The 17,620-nt window shown below is 47.1% G+C and overlaps 2 protein-coding genes across 10 annotated transcripts in view; both read left to right on the forward strand.

Moving 5' to 3' along the window:
• LOC117640035 (serine/threonine-protein kinase tousled-like 2) overlaps positions 1–12,605 on the forward strand; it is a 24,527-nt gene extending 11,922 nt beyond the window's left edge. For 4 of the 8 annotated variants that reach the window (XM_034376257.1, XM_034376284.1, XM_034376275.1 and 1 more), the window contains 13 exons: positions 6,592–6,682; positions 6,766–7,073; positions 7,168–7,281; positions 7,722–7,814; positions 7,888–8,135; positions 8,228–8,780; positions 8,867–8,958; positions 9,040–9,187; positions 9,272–9,383; positions 9,464–9,602; positions 9,747–9,858; positions 9,942–10,049; positions 10,133–10,411. In XM_034376257.1, coding sequence (XP_034232148.1) covers positions 6,592–6,682; positions 6,766–7,073; positions 7,168–7,281; positions 7,722–7,814; positions 7,888–8,135; positions 8,228–8,780; positions 8,867–8,958; positions 9,040–9,187; positions 9,272–9,383; positions 9,464–9,602; positions 9,747–9,858; positions 9,942–10,049; positions 10,133–10,411 — 2,397 coding nt within the window. Of the gene's footprint in view, positions 1–5,764; positions 6,231–6,254; positions 6,459–6,591; positions 6,683–6,765; positions 7,074–7,167; positions 7,282–7,721; positions 7,815–7,887; positions 8,136–8,227; positions 8,781–8,866; positions 8,959–9,039; positions 9,188–9,271; positions 9,384–9,463; positions 9,603–9,746; positions 9,859–9,941; positions 10,050–10,132 lie in introns of those variants that run through there. The other 4 variants (XM_034376292.1, XM_034376267.1, XM_034376230.1 and 1 more) reach the window with 4 other exon arrangements.
• Positions 12,606–12,754: 149 nt separating this feature from the next.
• LOC117640073 (dynein regulatory complex subunit 3-like) lies at positions 12,755–17,320 on the forward strand. Of its 2 annotated transcripts, XM_034376304.1 has the most exons (13): positions 12,755–14,123; positions 14,224–14,466; positions 14,549–14,724; positions 14,814–14,924; positions 15,005–15,177; positions 15,267–15,476; positions 15,553–15,693; positions 15,770–15,815; positions 15,879–16,061; positions 16,144–16,332; positions 16,412–16,551; positions 16,658–16,803; positions 16,883–17,309. In XM_034376304.1, the coding sequence occupies exons 2-13, from the start codon at positions 14,253–14,255 to the stop codon at positions 17,101–17,103; spliced, it is 1,950 nt and encodes a 649-aa protein (XP_034232195.1). In that variant the 5' UTR covers positions 12,755–14,123; positions 14,224–14,252; the 3' UTR covers positions 17,104–17,309. The 2 variants fall into 2 exon arrangements, with proteins under 2 accessions (XP_034232195.1, XP_034232202.1); XM_034376311.1 differs by lacking the exon at positions 12,755–14,123 and having other exon boundaries at positions 14,253–14,466; positions 16,658–16,797; positions 16,883–17,320.
• The last annotated feature ends 300 nt before the right edge of the window (positions 17,321–17,620 follow it).

Raw genomic sequence — 17,620 nt, forward strand, 5'->3', positions numbered from 1 at the left:
TTTAAACGGCGAGAAAGTATCCCCTCCCGGCCTGGCGGCCCGGCCGCGCCATTCCGCACGATTCCGGCTCGGCCACGGCCAGCCCACGACATGTCTCGAAGAAGCTTCACTCGGCCAGCTCCGAGCCAGCCCGGCCAGCCCATCGGGCCGATTCTCGCCGATTCGCTCGAGACTTGTTTTGCGGTGGCCATCGGCATCGCCATTTCCTCTTCTCTCCTCCCCCTTGCTCGCCTTGCTCGTGCCTGCCGTCGTCGCGGGCGACTCGCGCCACTCGCGGGCCGCGGCGTCGACGCGACGGTGTGTGGGTCGAAGCCAGCCAGTGTCGTCTGACGTCGCCCGACGTGACGGCTTTGACCGCGTCTACGACGTCTACGACCCGTCGCCGAGGGTTGGCGTCGTCTAGGGGTGGCATGCACCTGCCTGGCTGCCTGCCGGACGCCCTGGCCGTGCCGTGCCGTGCCGTGCCGTGCCGTGCCGTGCCAATGGCGGCGGTATCGATGTTGGCCGAGCCGTGACGAGAAGGGCGGAGCGGCCGCGGAGCTGTTGGCTGATTCCGAACATCGGTCGCTTTGTCTCTCTCGCACGCCTTCGGAACGCCGCACGAGTGCGAGGGAGACGGGTCGACGAAAGCACTGTCCGGAATCAGCCCGCTCTGGCGTCTGACTCGCCGAGTTTCTCCTCCAACCCCTTCTTGTGGCTTCCGAGTGTTCGGGTACTTGTGTGTGCCCGAAAGACGGTGCGTGTGTTTTGAGCTGACCTGCCCCAATGTCGGTTTATTTATTTATGCTCCCCTCCCCCTTCTTTTTCTGTCGGCTCGGCTGGCTCAGCCAAAACACACTCGCAGGTCGCGAACAGATGATATGAGGGCTCGCGCGGTGGAAAAATCCCCCCCGCGCTACGTATAATTGTAAGCGGGCGACACCGACGCTTTGTAGTGACGTGGCAGGCAGGCAGGCAGGGGAGACGACTGCTCGCTACCCCCGTGCATAACACCGCCTCGTCTCGTCCTTGAGGGTTGGTGCTCGGTACGCTTCGAGGGGGAGTTCGGCGAGGCTCGGCGAGGGTGTGTGTGTGTGTGTGTGTGTGTGTCAATACGCCCAGCGTCGGGCGGCAGGGGCGGCCGGTAAAGCATTAGCGAGGCCACGGCCTCCGCGGCCTCCATGGCCCCAGGCCAGCGACGGGGCGGTCCCCTGATTAGCCTGCCTGCGCCACACGAGCACACGGTGCGCCGCTGCGTGCCAGCCCCGTGATTCCAGCCTTCCAGCAGACTGATTCCGAGAGTCTTTCTCTCTCTCGCACCCACGAGCCGTGAGCCCCCACGAGAGTGAGAGAGACGGAGGCACAGCCTGTGCTGGATCTCGCAGCACTGTAGTCCGGTGTGACGTGGGTATTGCATGGCGCGTGATGGCGGTGGCGCATGCCCCGTGCGGTGCTGCCCCGGCCTGGGCTGGCCTGGGCTGGCCTGGGTGGGGGCGAAGCGGGGCGATGCGGGGCGAAGGGCGAGGGTGGGTTCGGTGGGACTGCCGCGACGCGACGGGCTTTGGACACCGCGCACCGCGCCGCCGCCCGCCTCCGGGACCTGGACGTGCTGCCTGGCTCGGATGTCCTGGGGCGTGGCGGCGTGGCGTGGCTGTTCGCTCGGGCACTACGGCGTACTCGCACCGACGGCGAGCCCTGTGGCTTGCGGCCTTTGCGGGTATCCCAGTGGTGCATCGACAGGTGGTGGCGGGCGTGTTGTTTGGGGTCGTCGTCGACGGGGAGCCCGCCTGCTCGGGGTGCGGACCGGGCGGGCGGCGCGTGGAAAGTCCCCCAGCCCGACATCCCCGTGCTTCTCGTGCGGCCGCCGTAGACCGCCGCCGCGCCGTGTGCATGGAGCCAGCCGGGAGCTGCGCGCTGCGCGTCCGCGCGGGGAGGCTCACGACCTTGGCTGTGTGTTGTTTCTGTCGCTTCGTCTTTCTGTCTTTCTCCTGTCGCCCTCCTTGCACTCCTGCCGGGGGGGCCCCTTCTCATCCTCCGATGCCCCCTCCCACGGCAACAACACATTCAGCTGCTTTCTCTGATAGTGTATACACTGCCCGGAGCCGCACAGGGTTTTTCGAGGAATGCGCCGGCCGTGGTCCTTAGTGTGGAGTGCCACGGAGTGCCCCTCACTGCAATGGTCCCCACTGGTCCCCACACTGCACCAGTGCCTCCACTTGACCACTCGTGTTTCCTCTGGAGTGGGGGGAGCGCCTCCTCCAGGGTGCCCCGTCGTCCTGGGCTGCGTCATTTGCAAGTTTCACTGAATCGTTCGGTCGCTCCGTCTCTCTCGCACCCCCGAGAAGCGCCCCATGCGGCTTATCCCTACAGTGGCGCTGACAGAGTTGCCTCACCTTGCACCCACTGTGCCTTGCGAGGGTCCCTGCACGTATTGGTGCACTGGTGCAGCACCGCAACTTCTAGGCCAGCCGGGCCTTGAGGTGGCCGTCGCTGCCGTAACTGGATTAGAAGCGACGCCGCACCTTTTTCCCGTTCCCCGTCGAGTGTCCGAAGTTGCGGCTGTTTGCAGGGTTGCCGTGCCGAGCGACGCATTTCTCATTATCACGACATGCATAGCGTAGCGGTCTGCCTGCCTGCCTGGCCTGCCTGCCTGCTAGGTCTGTTTCGACGTGGCAGCTTTGCCCTGCCGTGTGCCCTGCCCCACCCTGCCCGTGTGTCGTCGACGGCGGCCGCGTCCGCGAACCTCTTTGTCAACGCGCTCCGTTCCGTCTCCACCGCGCCGCGTGGCCGCGTGCTGCATGCCGATTCCGAAGCCGTGTCGCTCTGTCTCTCTCGGACGTGCCCGGCGTGCCGTGGAGGTGGGAGAAGGACAGGGCGACGAAACGCCGTTCGGAACCAGCCGGCTGAGCGTGCGGAGCGTGCAGCGCGGCGGCTCGCTTCGGACGCGGCCCCGCCGTGGCACTCGCTGGCTGGCCGCGCGGGGGAGAAGAGGGAGGGGGGGATGGGGCCTAGCTACACTAGACGGCCAGGAGAGCGGGCCGCGGGGAGGGGTGGCGACACTTACACTAGCAAGGGTAGCTGCAGTGGCTGGCGGCCCCCGCGGCCCCCGCCAATGCCGTGCCGCCTCCGACGCCCCCTGGGCTCGCCAGCTCGCCCCCGAGCAAGCCACCCCACCGGGGGGCCGTGCCGCCTGCCGCCGCCTGCCGCCGCGCCTGTGGCCGAGCTACGCGGAGCTACGCCTCCTGCGCGCCTTGGCAACGCGGCAACGCCACTGTGATATCAGAACCGCCAAGAGCTCGGTCGAGCTTGGTGTGCTCGAGACGCTCGAGATGGTCCCATTCGATCAAGATTGTCTCCGCGGTGCTACAGATTTGTCTGGCCGGTTTGCGGCGCGGGTCGCGTTTTTTCGCAGGGTACGGAGGCCGTCTTTCGGCCACGGTCTTTGGGCGTCGCGACTGCTTCTAAAAGTCAAAGGTGGTCACAGTGTTGGCCCGACACCAGTGTTGTCCCTGTTTTATCGATCGATGCGCTTGTGATTCAAATGAGGGATGCGCGCAGCAGCAGCGGCATTTTTGTCCCCCTCGGAACCGTGCAGATCCGTGCAGGCGGTACTAATGAATTGTGTGCCAAGTGCCGGGCTTCGCCGGCTTCGCCCATGGGCCTCGGCATTGGTCGCGGTGGCCGGGCAGCGGGGCGCGCCGCGGAGCGCGGAGCCTCACGGAGCAGCCCGGCCAGTCTGTTGTGGACTTCAAGTCCATTGCCTGGATCACCCAACACGGCTGTTCCGCCGCTCTCCTCCCCCCCCCCCTTCCCGTCCCGGGTCTCGCGTCCTGATTCCTTCTTCCACCACACTATCGATTTAAAGCACCCCCTCCCCTCCCCTCCCCCTGCCGCGCTTGTGAAGGTCCTTACGTTTTCGATTCGAGTCATCCTCCGCACACACACACACTGTAGCAGGCACGCTGCTCGCCGTGCCGGGAAAAACTTGCTCACGCTGCGGGATGCAAGTTTTTGCCGGGTGTCGATGACGACGTCTTCGTCATCGATTTGAGGTGTAAGGTGCCATTTGCATGGTGGCCCTGAAGACGCGCTCTTGGCCGCGCCTAGCCGCGCCACAGTGCCGTGGTCTAGACCGTGGTCCCGTGGTGCGCTACACCGTAAGCTACGCCGCCACTGAGAGGGAAAGGAAAGGCCGCTTTTTGCCGATGCTATTGACTTGCGCCGTCCACTTGGCCGAGCCCCCCCCCCTCCGTTTTTTTAAAAACACCTGGGGGATAAGGAAAACAAAAGGGGGTTGGCCTATTTGTGTCGCGTACAGTCCCCCCTCTGTCGTCGGGACGAGGTGGCGTAGTCGCCGGTCTGAGGCCCTTCGGCGCCCTTCGGCCCTTGAGCGCGTCCTCGCCGCTGCCGGTGTCCTGCTGGAGAGGGTTGGGAGGCCTCGAGGCAGCCCGGCCGCGCCACTACACACCTACGCCCATGCTACGCCACTGGCCTTGCAACTGGCTAATCGGGCCCGATCAAAGTGTGCGGCTGCCTGCCTGCCTGCCGGCCGGATCCCTGCCGGATCCCTGCCGGACTCGGCCCGTGCTCGGGCGGACGGTGGGCCGGAAGCGCGTCGGACTGGTGGCAGAGTGGCAGCCTGGCGCAGCCTGGTGGCCGCGCCGTATCGTGCCGCATCTCTGCGAGCTCCGCGAGTGATCCGCCATCCGCCGCCCCGATCCATGCCGGGCATGCTTGCTTGCTTGCCGGGGCCAGCCGGGCCGTAGGCAGGCCGTCGCCGCGCCGTCCCGTGCGGCTGCTTTTGCTTTAGCCGAACCGCAGCGGCACGGCACGGCACGGCGTGCCACAGCGTGCCACGGCACGCGGCTTTGCAGCTCAGCTCGGGAAGATGGCAGCGGCAACCTCGCTTCTTGTTGTCTGCCCGGCAGGCCAGACTCTGCCACGGCCCTAGGCTCCCCTGATTGGCGAACGCGCGCCGCGGCTGGCCCACTCAGCCAATGAGCGTGCTGCATGCCCGGCGCGAAGATTCAAATCGGGACCCGTGGCGAGTGGCTGGCCGAGTTCGGCGACACTCTTGACCCAGGTCGCGGTGCTGCCTTTGATTCTTATCATCTGATCTTAGGCTATACCATGGGGTGTGCCCTGAGACCAACAAAAGACAAGTGGATTCTCAGCTGATCTTGGAATGTGCTCCTCTATACTACTCCTCTCCAGTGATCTTAATCGGTCTTAAATTTCTTGAAGCGGTTTTCATGATGGCTTAACACCCGGTCCACGGAATCTTGACCCGCCTTAATATGGTCTACCTCGTGACCATGACCTGGCTTAATTTTCTGAAAGGGTGTTCGGTGGTTTGATGGGCCTCGTTGACCTACCTCAACCCTCCTCACCTAACCTACCTCAACCGTGAATGGCGGGCGAGATGGCGGGTGCTTCTATGAGTTCATTCCCCTAGCTCTACACCGACCCCTCTGCGATTTTGAATGATGCTCCTGTGTCAAGGACCACTTTGTTTTGCTCGCTGTATTTTATTCTCGCTCTGATTACGATATTAGCCCATTGGTGCAGATTCGTGTAAGTGCACTCCCATCACTGCACTGCCAGGAAGGGAAAGTTTTGATAGTCCCCTCTTTGCTCTCCCCTGCCCCCTCGCCCCTCTCCTCCTTCCCTTTAACCGCCTCCCTTCCTCTCTCAGTCCCGGCCTCCTGTATTCCCTCTTCCCCATGCCTCGCTCCCCTCCCCCTCTGATTGTTCCGTCTCTGTCCACCATCTTTTTTCTACCGACAGTACAGTCTGTCCGCCCGTCTGTCTGTCCCGTCTGCCGTCGTCAAGTAGCCAACATCGAACCGCGCCGAACTCTCTTTATGAAATTGAAATAGTGACCAAAATGTGCCGGGGCTCGCCGGGGCACGCGATGGCTGGACTTGCCGGTGTCGGCAGTACGGCCGCCGTGCCGTTTCGGCTTTCGGCCTGCCCCGCGGCCTTCTGGGCCTTCGCCGCAACCCACCTGCCCTCCCAGTCCCGAGCCCCAGCCGCAACCTAGCTTAAATTTGCCAGGCCTAGTATGTTTGGCCCTCCACTTTGCCCTCCCCGATGCTTTCTGCCCCTGTGAGGTCCTCTTGGAACGGCCGGGCAGATTGGGATGTGCAGTGGACTTGTAAATGTGCCCTTAGTTCGCCCTTTCTTGAGTATTTACGGCGACTGAGGAGGCGACCTAACCTCACTTTCCACAATGTAGGCTGTACCAGCAGGTCAGTACGGGATTGCAGCCTTTTCCCGTTGCTCGACGGGGGTTCGGGTTGGCATGGTCACTGAACAAGTGGTCGGAAATGTGTGCTTTTCACGGGCAGAAAATTTTGAGGGCCGGAATGAATATGTTTCCCAGAAATGGTGCCTTTTGTGGACAGTAAACACATTCCACTAATTGTCTGGACTCACTGATTATGTTGAACACTCGGCGTTTTCTTATTTCTCGTGAGGTTAGGGAATTTAAGTGTGTGTTTAGTTATTTTTATTTTCATGTAGTGGAGCTAGTGTTGTTGTTATCTGTTCACAGTCCTGCCGAAATTTGCTTTGTTCTGTTCTCTAATCAGTGTCTCTTTTTGTTTTCAGATGTCAGCTGGTTCACAAATTCAGATGGCACCACAATCCACAGTGAACTCAGGCCAGTCTGTACATAGTCAGGACTCAAATATGAGTACAGGTAAAATAGTGTTTACATTTTAAAATTTAGTACTGCATGTAATAATAATAACTGGTCTAATCTTCCGGATCATCAATTTTCAGGGTCATCTCATAGTGACAAAGAGCCTGATGGAAATACTCCTGAAAAACATCAAGCTCGTACACCATCTGACCGTAAAAGGAAGAGAAAAACTGACGACATTGGGGGACCGGGATCCATTGGGGGACCTGCTGGTGGACCAGGTGGCACTGCTTTATCGTCAAAAGGAGCCAATAGAGCCGTCCCTGAGACAAAGAAAATCAATGAGTACTTTGCCAAGCACCCAATGCACACAACCCACCCCCCTGGAACCAGTCCCATTCGTCATGGTGGTGCCAAAAGCCCTTCCCCTCAACAAGGCTACCCCATGGTAAGTTGCTTGTTACAACAGAAGCTTGAATGAAAGTTTTTTGTTTGTTTTATTTATTAGGGCACTTGAATACTGTTAATTTATTAATTTTCAGTTTCCTCCTTCCCCGCAGCAAGCAGTACCCCCTGTTGTAGGAGGCCCTGATTACGCTAGTCTCATGCACCCTCCCAGGCCGCACTCAAACAACATGGTCAGCAAACAAGTTCAGGTATGTTGCAGTGAGGGGAAGGATAAAATAGTATATAATGTGCAGTACAGATATTATATGAATAACAATAAAATATTAAATGAATAAATATTGGAATGTACCTGCATGTTTTAATTTTTGAAGTTATCATGTGAGGCTGGGACACAAGACAATTAAAATATAGACTTGTGTCCTTGTTAATTGAGGCCTGATGGATTAATCTTTGGACCATTCACCTCAGTTAACAGTACTTTCCATTAATTCTCAATATTTATCTACACCTAACCTATTTTAAACAATGGTTTGTTTTCAATGCTTGCCTGTCATTTTGTTAGGTATTAATGCTACAAAATCAATTTGAAGTGTCCAAATTATGAAGCTTTCTTTAAGAGTCTTCCGACTGCTGCTCCTTAAGATGTAATGAGTGCACCAAACAATGTGTTCCAATTGTGATGTTTCAGACTGAGCTGACTTGCCAAAGGATACAAGAGTTTGAGACAAAGGCTTCAACTGATTTGGAATTAAGAAATACTAAAATAGATGAATTAAATAGAGTAAGTATAAAATAAACAAATGCCTTGAAGCCAATTGTTGAGATGTGGCTTTAATGCTTGGTTCTTATTCTAGACGTCAGATGAATTAAGACATCAGATTACTGCACAACAAAAACAAATGGACCAGCATAAAGCTCATGTGGCAAAATGCATCGATGTTGTGACGAAATTATTAAAAGAGAAGTCAAACATAGAAAAGAAAGAAGCACGTCAACGATGCATGCAGAACCGATTGAGGCTTGGACAGTTTGTTACTCAAAGAGTAGGTGCCACCTTCCAGGAAAACTGGACAGATGGCTATGCTTTTCAAGAATTAGCAAGGTGAGTTGTCTTGGTTAAAGTAATCTTAAGTATAGGATGAATTTATGAGACTGAGTTACTTAATTAGAAACATGTTTTTTCATTTACTTTAGGCGGCAGGAAGAAATTTCCTCGGAGAGAGAAGAAATAGACAAACAAAAGAAAATGTTGACTAAGAAAAGGCCAAACAATGAAACTGGAGGGCGGGGTAAACGTAATAATAGTACAAGCCAACAGGCTGCAGCTCAGCAACCTCCGGGGACTACAACTGTGACTGCAACTGCTGCTACTGGTTTACCAACACCACCAGTGCAAGCCAGTGGTAGCACTGTGAATCCTGCAACCACTAATACTGGAAGCACAACCCTTCACAATGGCACTGATACTGCTACGTTCCTGAAACCTGATGCCCTACCTGGCTTCTCATGGCAGGAGTACTATGAGGCAGATGAAATTCTTAAGTTGCGTCAGTCTGCTCTTAAGAAGGAAGATGCCGATTTACAGTTAGAAATGGAGAAGCTGGAGAGGGAGCGAAATCTTCATATACGTGAATTAAAGCGAATTCACAATGAAGATCAAAGCCGCTTCAACAACCATCCAGTTCTTAATGAACGGTATCTCCTCCTTATGTTACTTGGCAAAGGAGGTTTTAGTGAGGTGCACAAGGTAAATTGACTGGCAAGGAAATAGCACTTGTTTGTTGCTGACCCTTGTGTTTCTTTGTGGTTCTAACTATATGTCTTAATTTTTAGGCATTTGACCTTAAAGAGCAGAGGTATGTTGCGTGCAAAGTTCACCAATTGAATAAAGACTGGAAAGAGGATAAGAAAGCAAATTACATAAAGTAAGTGCATAGGTTTTATCCTTTGTGCATTAGTGGTTTTGCATATTGATTATTCTTTCTTATATTTTTGTAACTCCACAGACATGCACTTAGAGAATACAACATTCACAAGCTGTTGGATCATCCACGGGTTGTGAAGCTGTACGATGTGTTTGAAATAGATGCTAACTCATTTTGTACAGTTCTGGAGTATTGTGATGGTCATGATTTAGACTTTTATTTAAAACAGGTATGTTTTACTGAAGGAAATTATACTTTAATCTCCCTCTCTTCCCTTTTTGTGAAGTATTCTAACAAACATTTTAATTTCCAGCACAAAACAATAGCAGAGCGGGAGGCGAGATCTATTGTGATGCAAGTTGTTTCTGCCTTAAAGTACCTCAATGAGATCAAACCGCCTGTGATCCATTATGATCTCAAGCCAGGTAAGTCAAGTCTTCATGATTAATTCCCTCTGTCCTGTGTGTGCACTCAAAGATCTAACCATGACACTCTTACCTTCCAGGGAATATTCTGTTGACTGAAGGAAATGTTTGTGGGGAAATTAAGATCACAGACTTTGGGTTAAGTAAAGTTATGGATGAGGAGAATTACAATCCTGATCATGGTATGGACCTGACTTCTCAAGGTGCAGGAACATACTGGTGCGTGTTTATTTTTTTCATAAATTATTATATGTACTGAGTGCAGAATACTAAGAGAGTTGAATTACTGTTGTGAGCTGTGTAAATGTTACCTCAGTATCAACACAAATGATTAACAGTACTAATTGTGTTACCACCTTACAGGTATTTACCTCCAGAATGTTTTGTTGTTGGAAAAACTCCACCAAAAATATCTTCCAAAGTTGATGTGTGGAGTGTTGGTGTAATATTTTATCAATGTTTATATGGCAAAAAGGTATGGTGATGAACCTTCTTTACCTTAGTCTTCTTTGAACCTTTCTTGGTGTAATTCACATTTCCTTTTCTCTCTATTTTCAGCCCTTTGGACACAACCAATCACAAGCAACTATTTTGGAGGAAAATACGATCCTCAAAGCAACAGAAGTTCAATTTGCCAACAAACCCACAGTCAGCCCTGAAGCTAAGGTTTGTACTGCAGTTGTCTCACTTGACCATCCAATTATTTGTAGCTTGAAATAGAAGAATGAACGATGTTTATATTGTTCCAGAGCTTCATCCGGAGTTGCTTGGCATATCGGAAAGAGGACCGCATTGACGTGTTTGCGCTGGCGCGGCACGAGTACCTTCAGCCTCCAGTGCCCAAAAGTGGGCGCCAGACAAGCAGCCAACAAATCCAGGCTGTGCAGCAGCAGCATCATCAGCAGCAACAGCAGCAGCAGCAGCAACAACAGCAACAGCAGCAACAACAACAAATTCAACACATTCAACAGCAGCCTTCATTCAGTACAGGAATGTTTAGTGGAATGAATGCCTCAAGCTCATCATAGTGACTGCCAGTTGTGTGCAGCAAGACAGTGAATCACGTTTTATAACGCCAAAAAAACTAGTTAGACAATATGAGTAGACTGCTCTCTGTTTATGCACTAGCCAGATTCTGTGCATATTGTGTTCAGTTCTGTTCTGCGGGCAGCAGAGCTGGGAAATACAACTGAGTGTCCTCAAATATCATTCACATTTTTAAACTTTGCCTTTTAAAAACATATTTGGTGAATTTGTCTGCTAATGGTATGTAAGTGATCATCAAGCAACAGTATCAAAAAGTTTGTTGTTGTGAAAGGGTTGTCTGATTGGTTCCTCTCATTTGTTCCACTTTGGTGTGAATATTGTAGTTTGCTAATTGTCATAGCAGATTACAATGTAGGTGGACTGCGCTTGTAAGTTATTTAAACCCAACTGAAAGAAGGTTAAAATCCTTGATTTATATTTTGACGAAGTACTTTGTTTAGTGTGTATATACGAACTTGTACAGCATTTTGTTATTAAGTTTTTGCAAGTTTTTTGGGACTAGCTGCCTCTAGCCACCTGGCAACCCTGAATGCAGTCCAACTAACATTTTGTACTGTTAATTGCGCTGGTACAGATTTTAATTTGCTAGGCAGGTGTCTCGACGTGGAGTGGCAACAAGATCTGTCAAGGTGTATTTACTATTCCAACTCTTACTACTTCAGCAAAGTCTTTTGTACCAGCTTAAAAGTTGTCAAGGAAGGCAGTGTATCTTCCTAATGTATACATAGATTGTATGTAAATTCCCTTTTTTTACAATTTTTTCCCATTAGTAGTGTACATGGTACGTGGAAATGTGATAACCGCTGACCTGTAGGATGTACCATTAGAAAGAGGAGTGCCGAAACCTGGGCAGACAGTTATGTTTGCCACATACTAGTCTGTTTATTTTCTGGCAGCGTAGTGTGTGGCTCAGCTTGTTGCCGTTCTGATTCGGGGGCCCTGTTTTTCGCTGTGAAATCGTTCCAGTTCTACCCAATTGTTATCATATTGTTAGCCTTGCCTTTGACTTGGTTTGAAAACAAGGAAGCATTTTGAAATTGTTATTTGAAACAGTTGGAAATACTCTTCCTACAAATATATTCTACATATTATACACATCCGTGGGAGTGTGAAGGAGATGGATGGTGGCAGTCCTGTGATAGCAGCGCCGACTGAGATTGTTATGTTTTCAAGACTTGCTCTCATACCCAATAAAACATGCTAAGACCAAAATGGAAAAAAAATCTGCATCATAAACACTAGGATACATGAATGTTGTTTGTTTATGTTACTGTGAAAATACAGTATGTGTGAGAACTCGTTATGTGCCGCTCGATATGAAGTACCTTGGAAGTGTTGATATCTGCGTGTGTGAGAAAATGAATTGTGTGAATGTGTGTGTGGAAGTGGATGTATGTTTGTATGTTGTCCTGGGCAGCATGTCCTCCAGTGTGTTGTCTGGTACCCCTTCTTGCCCCTTACCTGGTGCTCATTAATGTTTTCCTTTTAAAATGTGTTTTGTTCCATTTTCTGTTACTCATTTGTTTTATAACTTGAACCTAGTAATTAATTTGAGAATCAAAAAATTCTTTTTGCCCCTCAGCTCAACATGATTATATAAAAATGTGCATTTATTTCTTTTATTAGAATGGTCATTTTAAAGAAAAAGAAGAGAATTAATTTCGGAACAATGGTTTGGTCTAGTGCTTCTGAACAGATAAAAGAAAGTATCAAAATAAATTCATCTGTATTTGAACTCTAGTTGTGGATTGTAATAATCATTGTTATACATATTGAGCAACCCTTGCATCTTGACCTTTTATTCATTTTGTTAAGTACAATGAAACCCTTCTTGTATTTATTCTTATTTTGTATTTTTATTTATGGACTTGCAACGGAGTGAGTAATGTTTTAGTGGCCAACTTCCGTTAGCCAAGTTCTTGGTGCAAGGTTTTCTCCAGAATTGACATGAACATGCTGTATCAGCATATGTATTTCATAGCAGTTTTCCTATTTTGCATTGTTATTGTGAAGACATTGAACTGAAAAGCTCAGACCAGATTAAACCACACTTGATTTGAATGGATCTGATTATGATTCACTTGACTTCTTAAATTATTGCTAATAAATAATAATATAATGCAGTGCAGAATGTTTATGTACATAGCAAAGAGAGTAAAGCGTCTGACCCTCACAGTGCTGCGTGTTTCTGTGCAACCTCAGTCCCAATATGATTTTTTTTTCCTGCATATCTTTTTCTTCGTTTTCTTCAGTTAGATTTACAGCTACCTTTTGTTGTGTGGTTAGTCTGAAAGGTATCATGTGAAAGAAATTAAATCCATGAATTGCTTTTGTGTCTGTGTGTTACACTTATGTGAGAATACACAAGCACTACAAGCGTTAAAGAAGGGATACCAGTGTGCAAGAGTGTTGCACTTGGGCATGAAAATGGAATCTCATTGTCTGGAGCAGGAGCAATTTTGTTTTAGCTGTACGCCAGTTAAGAGCTCATTGTCAAGCTCATCTTTTTCCTGCAACTTTCTGCAGCATCCATACATCCAGCCAGTCTTTTATAATTAGCAGTTACTTAGGAGTATGAAAGAATTATTGAGCTACAACATTTAAACAAGAATTCTCCTATTTTTCATGCCTAAGTGATGCACGTTACAGTAAAGTTCTCTGGGGATGTCTAAAGATCACATTCCACGTGTGTGTTCTCTCAGTTATAGGGTAGTCAAAATAACCAGAGGATGTACATGCATTCCTGGTTGCTTGCACTGTGTCAGTTCATGTACTTGTGATTTGCGGTACATTAAGCTTCTGCAAGCAACATGAATTTGAAGGGCTGCCCAGTACTGAATATCTGCTCATAGTGCTTCCTGTAAGGTTACGTACAGGCAATCTTAATTAAGGTTTCCATATGGAGCAGTGTAAAACTTAACAATAAAAACAAAACATCCTCATTATATTTGGATTGATTTCCTGCTTAATGGGGTCAGGATGTTTGTGTTGTCAAACAAGACTGAATCAGTTATTAATGAGGGAGATTGCCTCTCAATTCAAGTCACGCGTGCTTGACACTTAGTACCCGTTTTTTGTGGTATATTTTCTCATCAGCAAGTCATATTGTTAACAATGCAGGACTGTAGAATGTTTTAAAAGTTTCATATTATTAATTTCAATTATTTAATAAATTATTATGATTCATGATAAGAGATTGTGCATATTTTTTGCCTTAAATTCCTCCTAAACTTCCTATTCATTCTGCCATATTATGTGAGGAAAAAAATATGCCATTTACACAATTGCAAATACTGAGGTGTTTCCTCCAACTAACAGTCAAACCAACTAAAAGATTTTCCCTCAGCTTGAAAATGAACCTACAAAAAAGGTTTTCCCTCAGCTCCATTTTGTATGCAGAGTGAAACAAATGGCTGCCAACATGCTCTGGCGTTGATTTTCTCAAACTTTTGTCGGCTTTGGCAGTGTAATTAACTGTTGTTCTTCCATCTCAAACCAATGACAAGAAGATGAAAATTGACCCTTTTAGTCTGCCCAATAATCTCAGGTTGAAGATATTTCCACTTTTGGAGGTTGGTACTTTGGAAGGGAAGGCAGGAGCACCTGGTTGTTTACAAATGGAAGCTATGTGTGCTTTAAGCAGTTTTCAGTTTTGGGGATAGTCGATGCTTTGGGCTGCAGCTTGTTAAGATTGTAATTTTTCTTTTCCTATAGTATTGGAAATTATTCATTTTTCAAAATTAGGAATTGATGAAGTTTTACATTTTTGTGCTCTTGCATGCTCTTGATATAGGTTCAAGTTGAAGTCATCACATTTCCAGAATGTCACTAACCCGGAGATTGGAGAGATTAAAGTTGGAGGAGAAAGTGGCGAAATTAGCCCGGGTTCACGAACACCTTTTGCCCGGCGTCATAGATTTGGACATGATAAACAAACATGTGTATGAGCAGGGACCCACGGGTGAAGCAGGGAGAGTTGCCCAAGAGGAGGGCATAGACCATGCCGATGTGACATCTCTACGTCTGGAGTACCTAAGTACAGACAAATATACCTACATATATTTATTTAAAAAATCATGCCTATACTTAAGCGGAAAAAGCATTTTGTATTATTTCAGGAATTTTGAAGATTGACCATTTATGGATCCTTCCAAATCTAACAAAACTTCAACTGAACAATAATGCTATTGAGAGTATTGACAATCTTCACACCCTAATTCATTTAAAGGAACTGGACTTGTCATTCAACCATATTCGAGTGATAGAAAATCTAGAAGATCTCACAAAGCTAGAGGTAATACTCACCTAACTATAATGAGATAAAATTTTTGCATCACATTTCTTTTACCCTTACAATGAAATTTTGACTCAAACCAAAACCAGGTTTTACACTTTTATCAAAACCACATAACACTTCTTGAGAATTTGGAAAGCCAGAAGAACTTAACTTTACTCAGCCTTGGGCTGAATCAAATAGAAGATTGTGACAAAACTGTAAGTAGGCCCAGTTGTGAGATCAAAAAATCATTTATTACTATAGATGCAGTGACCGAGTTGTATTTTTCCATCCCAAGATCTTATACCTGCGCCACTTTTCAAAATTAAAGTCTCTAAATTTAGGTGGTAATCCAATGTGCAAGAGAGATAATTTTGTAAATTATGTGTATGCCTTTCTGCCTGGTCTTGTTTTCTTTGAGTATGCAATGATAAGCCAGAAGGATAAAGAACTCTCAAAGCAATTGTTTTGGTGAGTACATTATTTTTTTCTCCAATTATGTTGTATAGTCCTGAAGCTTATTCTAAAGCATTTGGAAAACTGTGTGCTTTATCTGTCAGGGAGGAGCTGTCCACTTTGGAAAGAGAGGAGGAAAAGTATCTTGCTGAGACTCAGGCTGCAGATAAAGAGGCTGCAGAAGTTGAGATGCACTCAGTAGCTTTTGTGGAGAGGCTGAATGGCAGCCAGCTATTTCATTCTATGTTTGAAAACGATCCAGATGGGCAAGCTCTTGTTAAAATCAGTGAAGAAACGAAGGAATTCTATGAAACGTATGCTGCATTAATTTTTTTTTTTTTAAATAGTTTACTTCAATATTGTGTAAGCATTACCTTGATTACCATATAGATTTTGTGAAGAGATGACAGCCCTATGCAAGGAACTGTTCCAAATGGGCCAAGAGCAACATTTGCTTAGGAAGAAAGAGCATGATGATTTCACAAACTGTGTAAATGCAGCAAAAATGAAAAGTCAGGAACAAAGTCAGAGGTAATCAAAGAAAACATTACATGCTGGCCCGAATTTTGGTGTCTAATTCACAAAGCGAATAAAAATTACTTTCCAGGGTTCTTGAAGATTTCATAGAAAAACAAAAGGGGATAAAAGATCAAGTAAGTTAAATATCTCTTTCTAAAGGGGAGAAAAATATACTGTACCTCTAAAAATAATTGCAGGTTGCGCAGATGTTGAATATCCTTTCATCAACTGATGCCGAAGAAGACAATGATAATAGATCTGAAATAATAACAGAATCCGCCCTAGTTATCTCTAACTGTGTCTCTGAGTTTGATGAACTTATCCAAAGTACTTGGCAAACTTTGATGCATAATGAATTGACTCTTACTGAACAAATGGAGGTACTAAGATCTCTTCTTCACTCAATTTTATAATTTTAAAAATTATAATTTATTCTGTTAACCTGAAACTATCATCCTGAAGGAAGTGAACTCCATGCTGGAGCGAGATATGAGTGACATGGTAAACGTAATGCTTGAACAGGCATTAGGGTATTTTGTAGCTATGCGTTCTTTACAAGAATCATTTAATGAACAACTCTCAGAGGCATCACATCGGTACCAAACTGTTATTGCTGATGATGCTGCGAGTATTTCTTCCCAATTATGTGAGGTACGTTACATGGTCAATTCTTTTTTATTTTGTAAATTTTACATGGTGCTCACCTGTTGCGACTTCCCTACTTTGTTAGATAATGGTTGACAAAGAGAGTTTAAGCAATGCTCTAGCAAATTCTCATGAAAAGCACTTGCTGTTGATAGACACTAGAGAAGATACTCTTATTACCAGAATAAAGGCCTGGCATGAAGAAGTTTGTGAAAACTTGCAGAAGTGAGCAACTTTTTTCCTTAGAACTTGAAAATTTTCCAAAATAATAATAATATAGAAAAACAGGGATTAAGATTTTTATTATATTTTACTGCTTTTGCATTTACAGAAGGGAAATTGCACGGAGCCGTACTCAAGTTCTTGAGATCAATCGATTTTTGGACTTGCAAAGAGAAGAGTTTGAGGAACTTCTTGCTTCACGTCCAGAAGATTTAATGCTCCTGATGGAAACTCAAGATCTAGAAAAAAGTAAAGGTGTGTTCTACCATGAGTAAAAAAAATTTTTGATTTCATTAAATTTTTATTAAGTTTACTATTTTTATATAATTTACAGCAAGTACTACCTTGGGAAGTGAAGGAGAGGAGAGGGGGGAAGGCGAGGCAGTTGCAGAAGAAATCGAAGAGAAACAACTTAGGAGCTCTGAAGAACCTGATGATGCACAAACCGAAATTAGTTTTGGTGGTGACGGCGTTTTGAATGCTCTCAACCCAGGAGTTCAAACAAGCCACTTAAGCCAACCGAGTCAGAGCTCGCAATTGGGAAATAAAGACTAAATTTTTACACATAGCAAGAAAAATAAAAGAATCCATCAATATTAAAATGTGCTCTCTGTTTCATTTTGAACCCTTTGAACGTCATTGAAAACCGAACGCGCTAAGAGCGCCTTATGGGTAGGCAATCATGCAGCATCCTTGCTTGATTGGTGGCCTACTCAGACACATAAAACAAGGACGTTTCTCATAAATTTGCAATGTTTTGCTGTTTTGTTGTTTTTATCTTTACAATTTTTAACGATTTGACGCATTTGCATCCCGTCCAGACTAAAATCCAGAACGTTCATCCGGGGGGAATGACCGCGGAATAAATATAAAACAATTTTTATTTCATGATTTGAACGTTCCAGTTCCTCATTTCTAGATTATTTAAGTTTAACGCGAGCTTGGCTTTATGTTGATTCCATTCTTCTCATGGAAGCATAGGTAATGAGAAAAAATTAAAATCTTTCGTATTTGCTTTCGTAATGTTGGCTGCAGAATCCCTTTTCTGTTGTTGTTGCAAACTTGTTTTTGT

This window comes from Thrips palmi, unplaced genomic scaffold, assembly GCF_012932325.1.
Source record: "Thrips palmi isolate BJ-2018 unplaced genomic scaffold, TpBJ-2018v1 HiC_scaffold_1, whole genome shotgun sequence".
In the NCBI taxonomy this organism is placed as follows: Eukaryota; Metazoa; Arthropoda; class Insecta; order Thysanoptera; family Thripidae; genus Thrips; species Thrips palmi.

Excerpts from the sequence above, each read along its gene's own strand:
- LOC117640073 (XM_034376304.1), top strand. The coding sequence starts at position 14,253 with ATGTCACTAACCCGGAGATTGGAGAGATTAAAGTTGGAGGAGAAAGTG. Across the intron at positions 15,178-15,266 it reads CTCTCAAAGCAATTGTTTTG|GGAGGAGCTGTCCACTTTGG; the intron begins GTGAGTACATTA and ends TTTATCTGTCAG. Across the intron at positions 16,804-16,882 it reads AGATCTAGAAAAAAGTAAAG|CAAGTACTACCTTGGGAAGT; the intron begins GTGTGTTCTACC and ends TATAATTTACAG.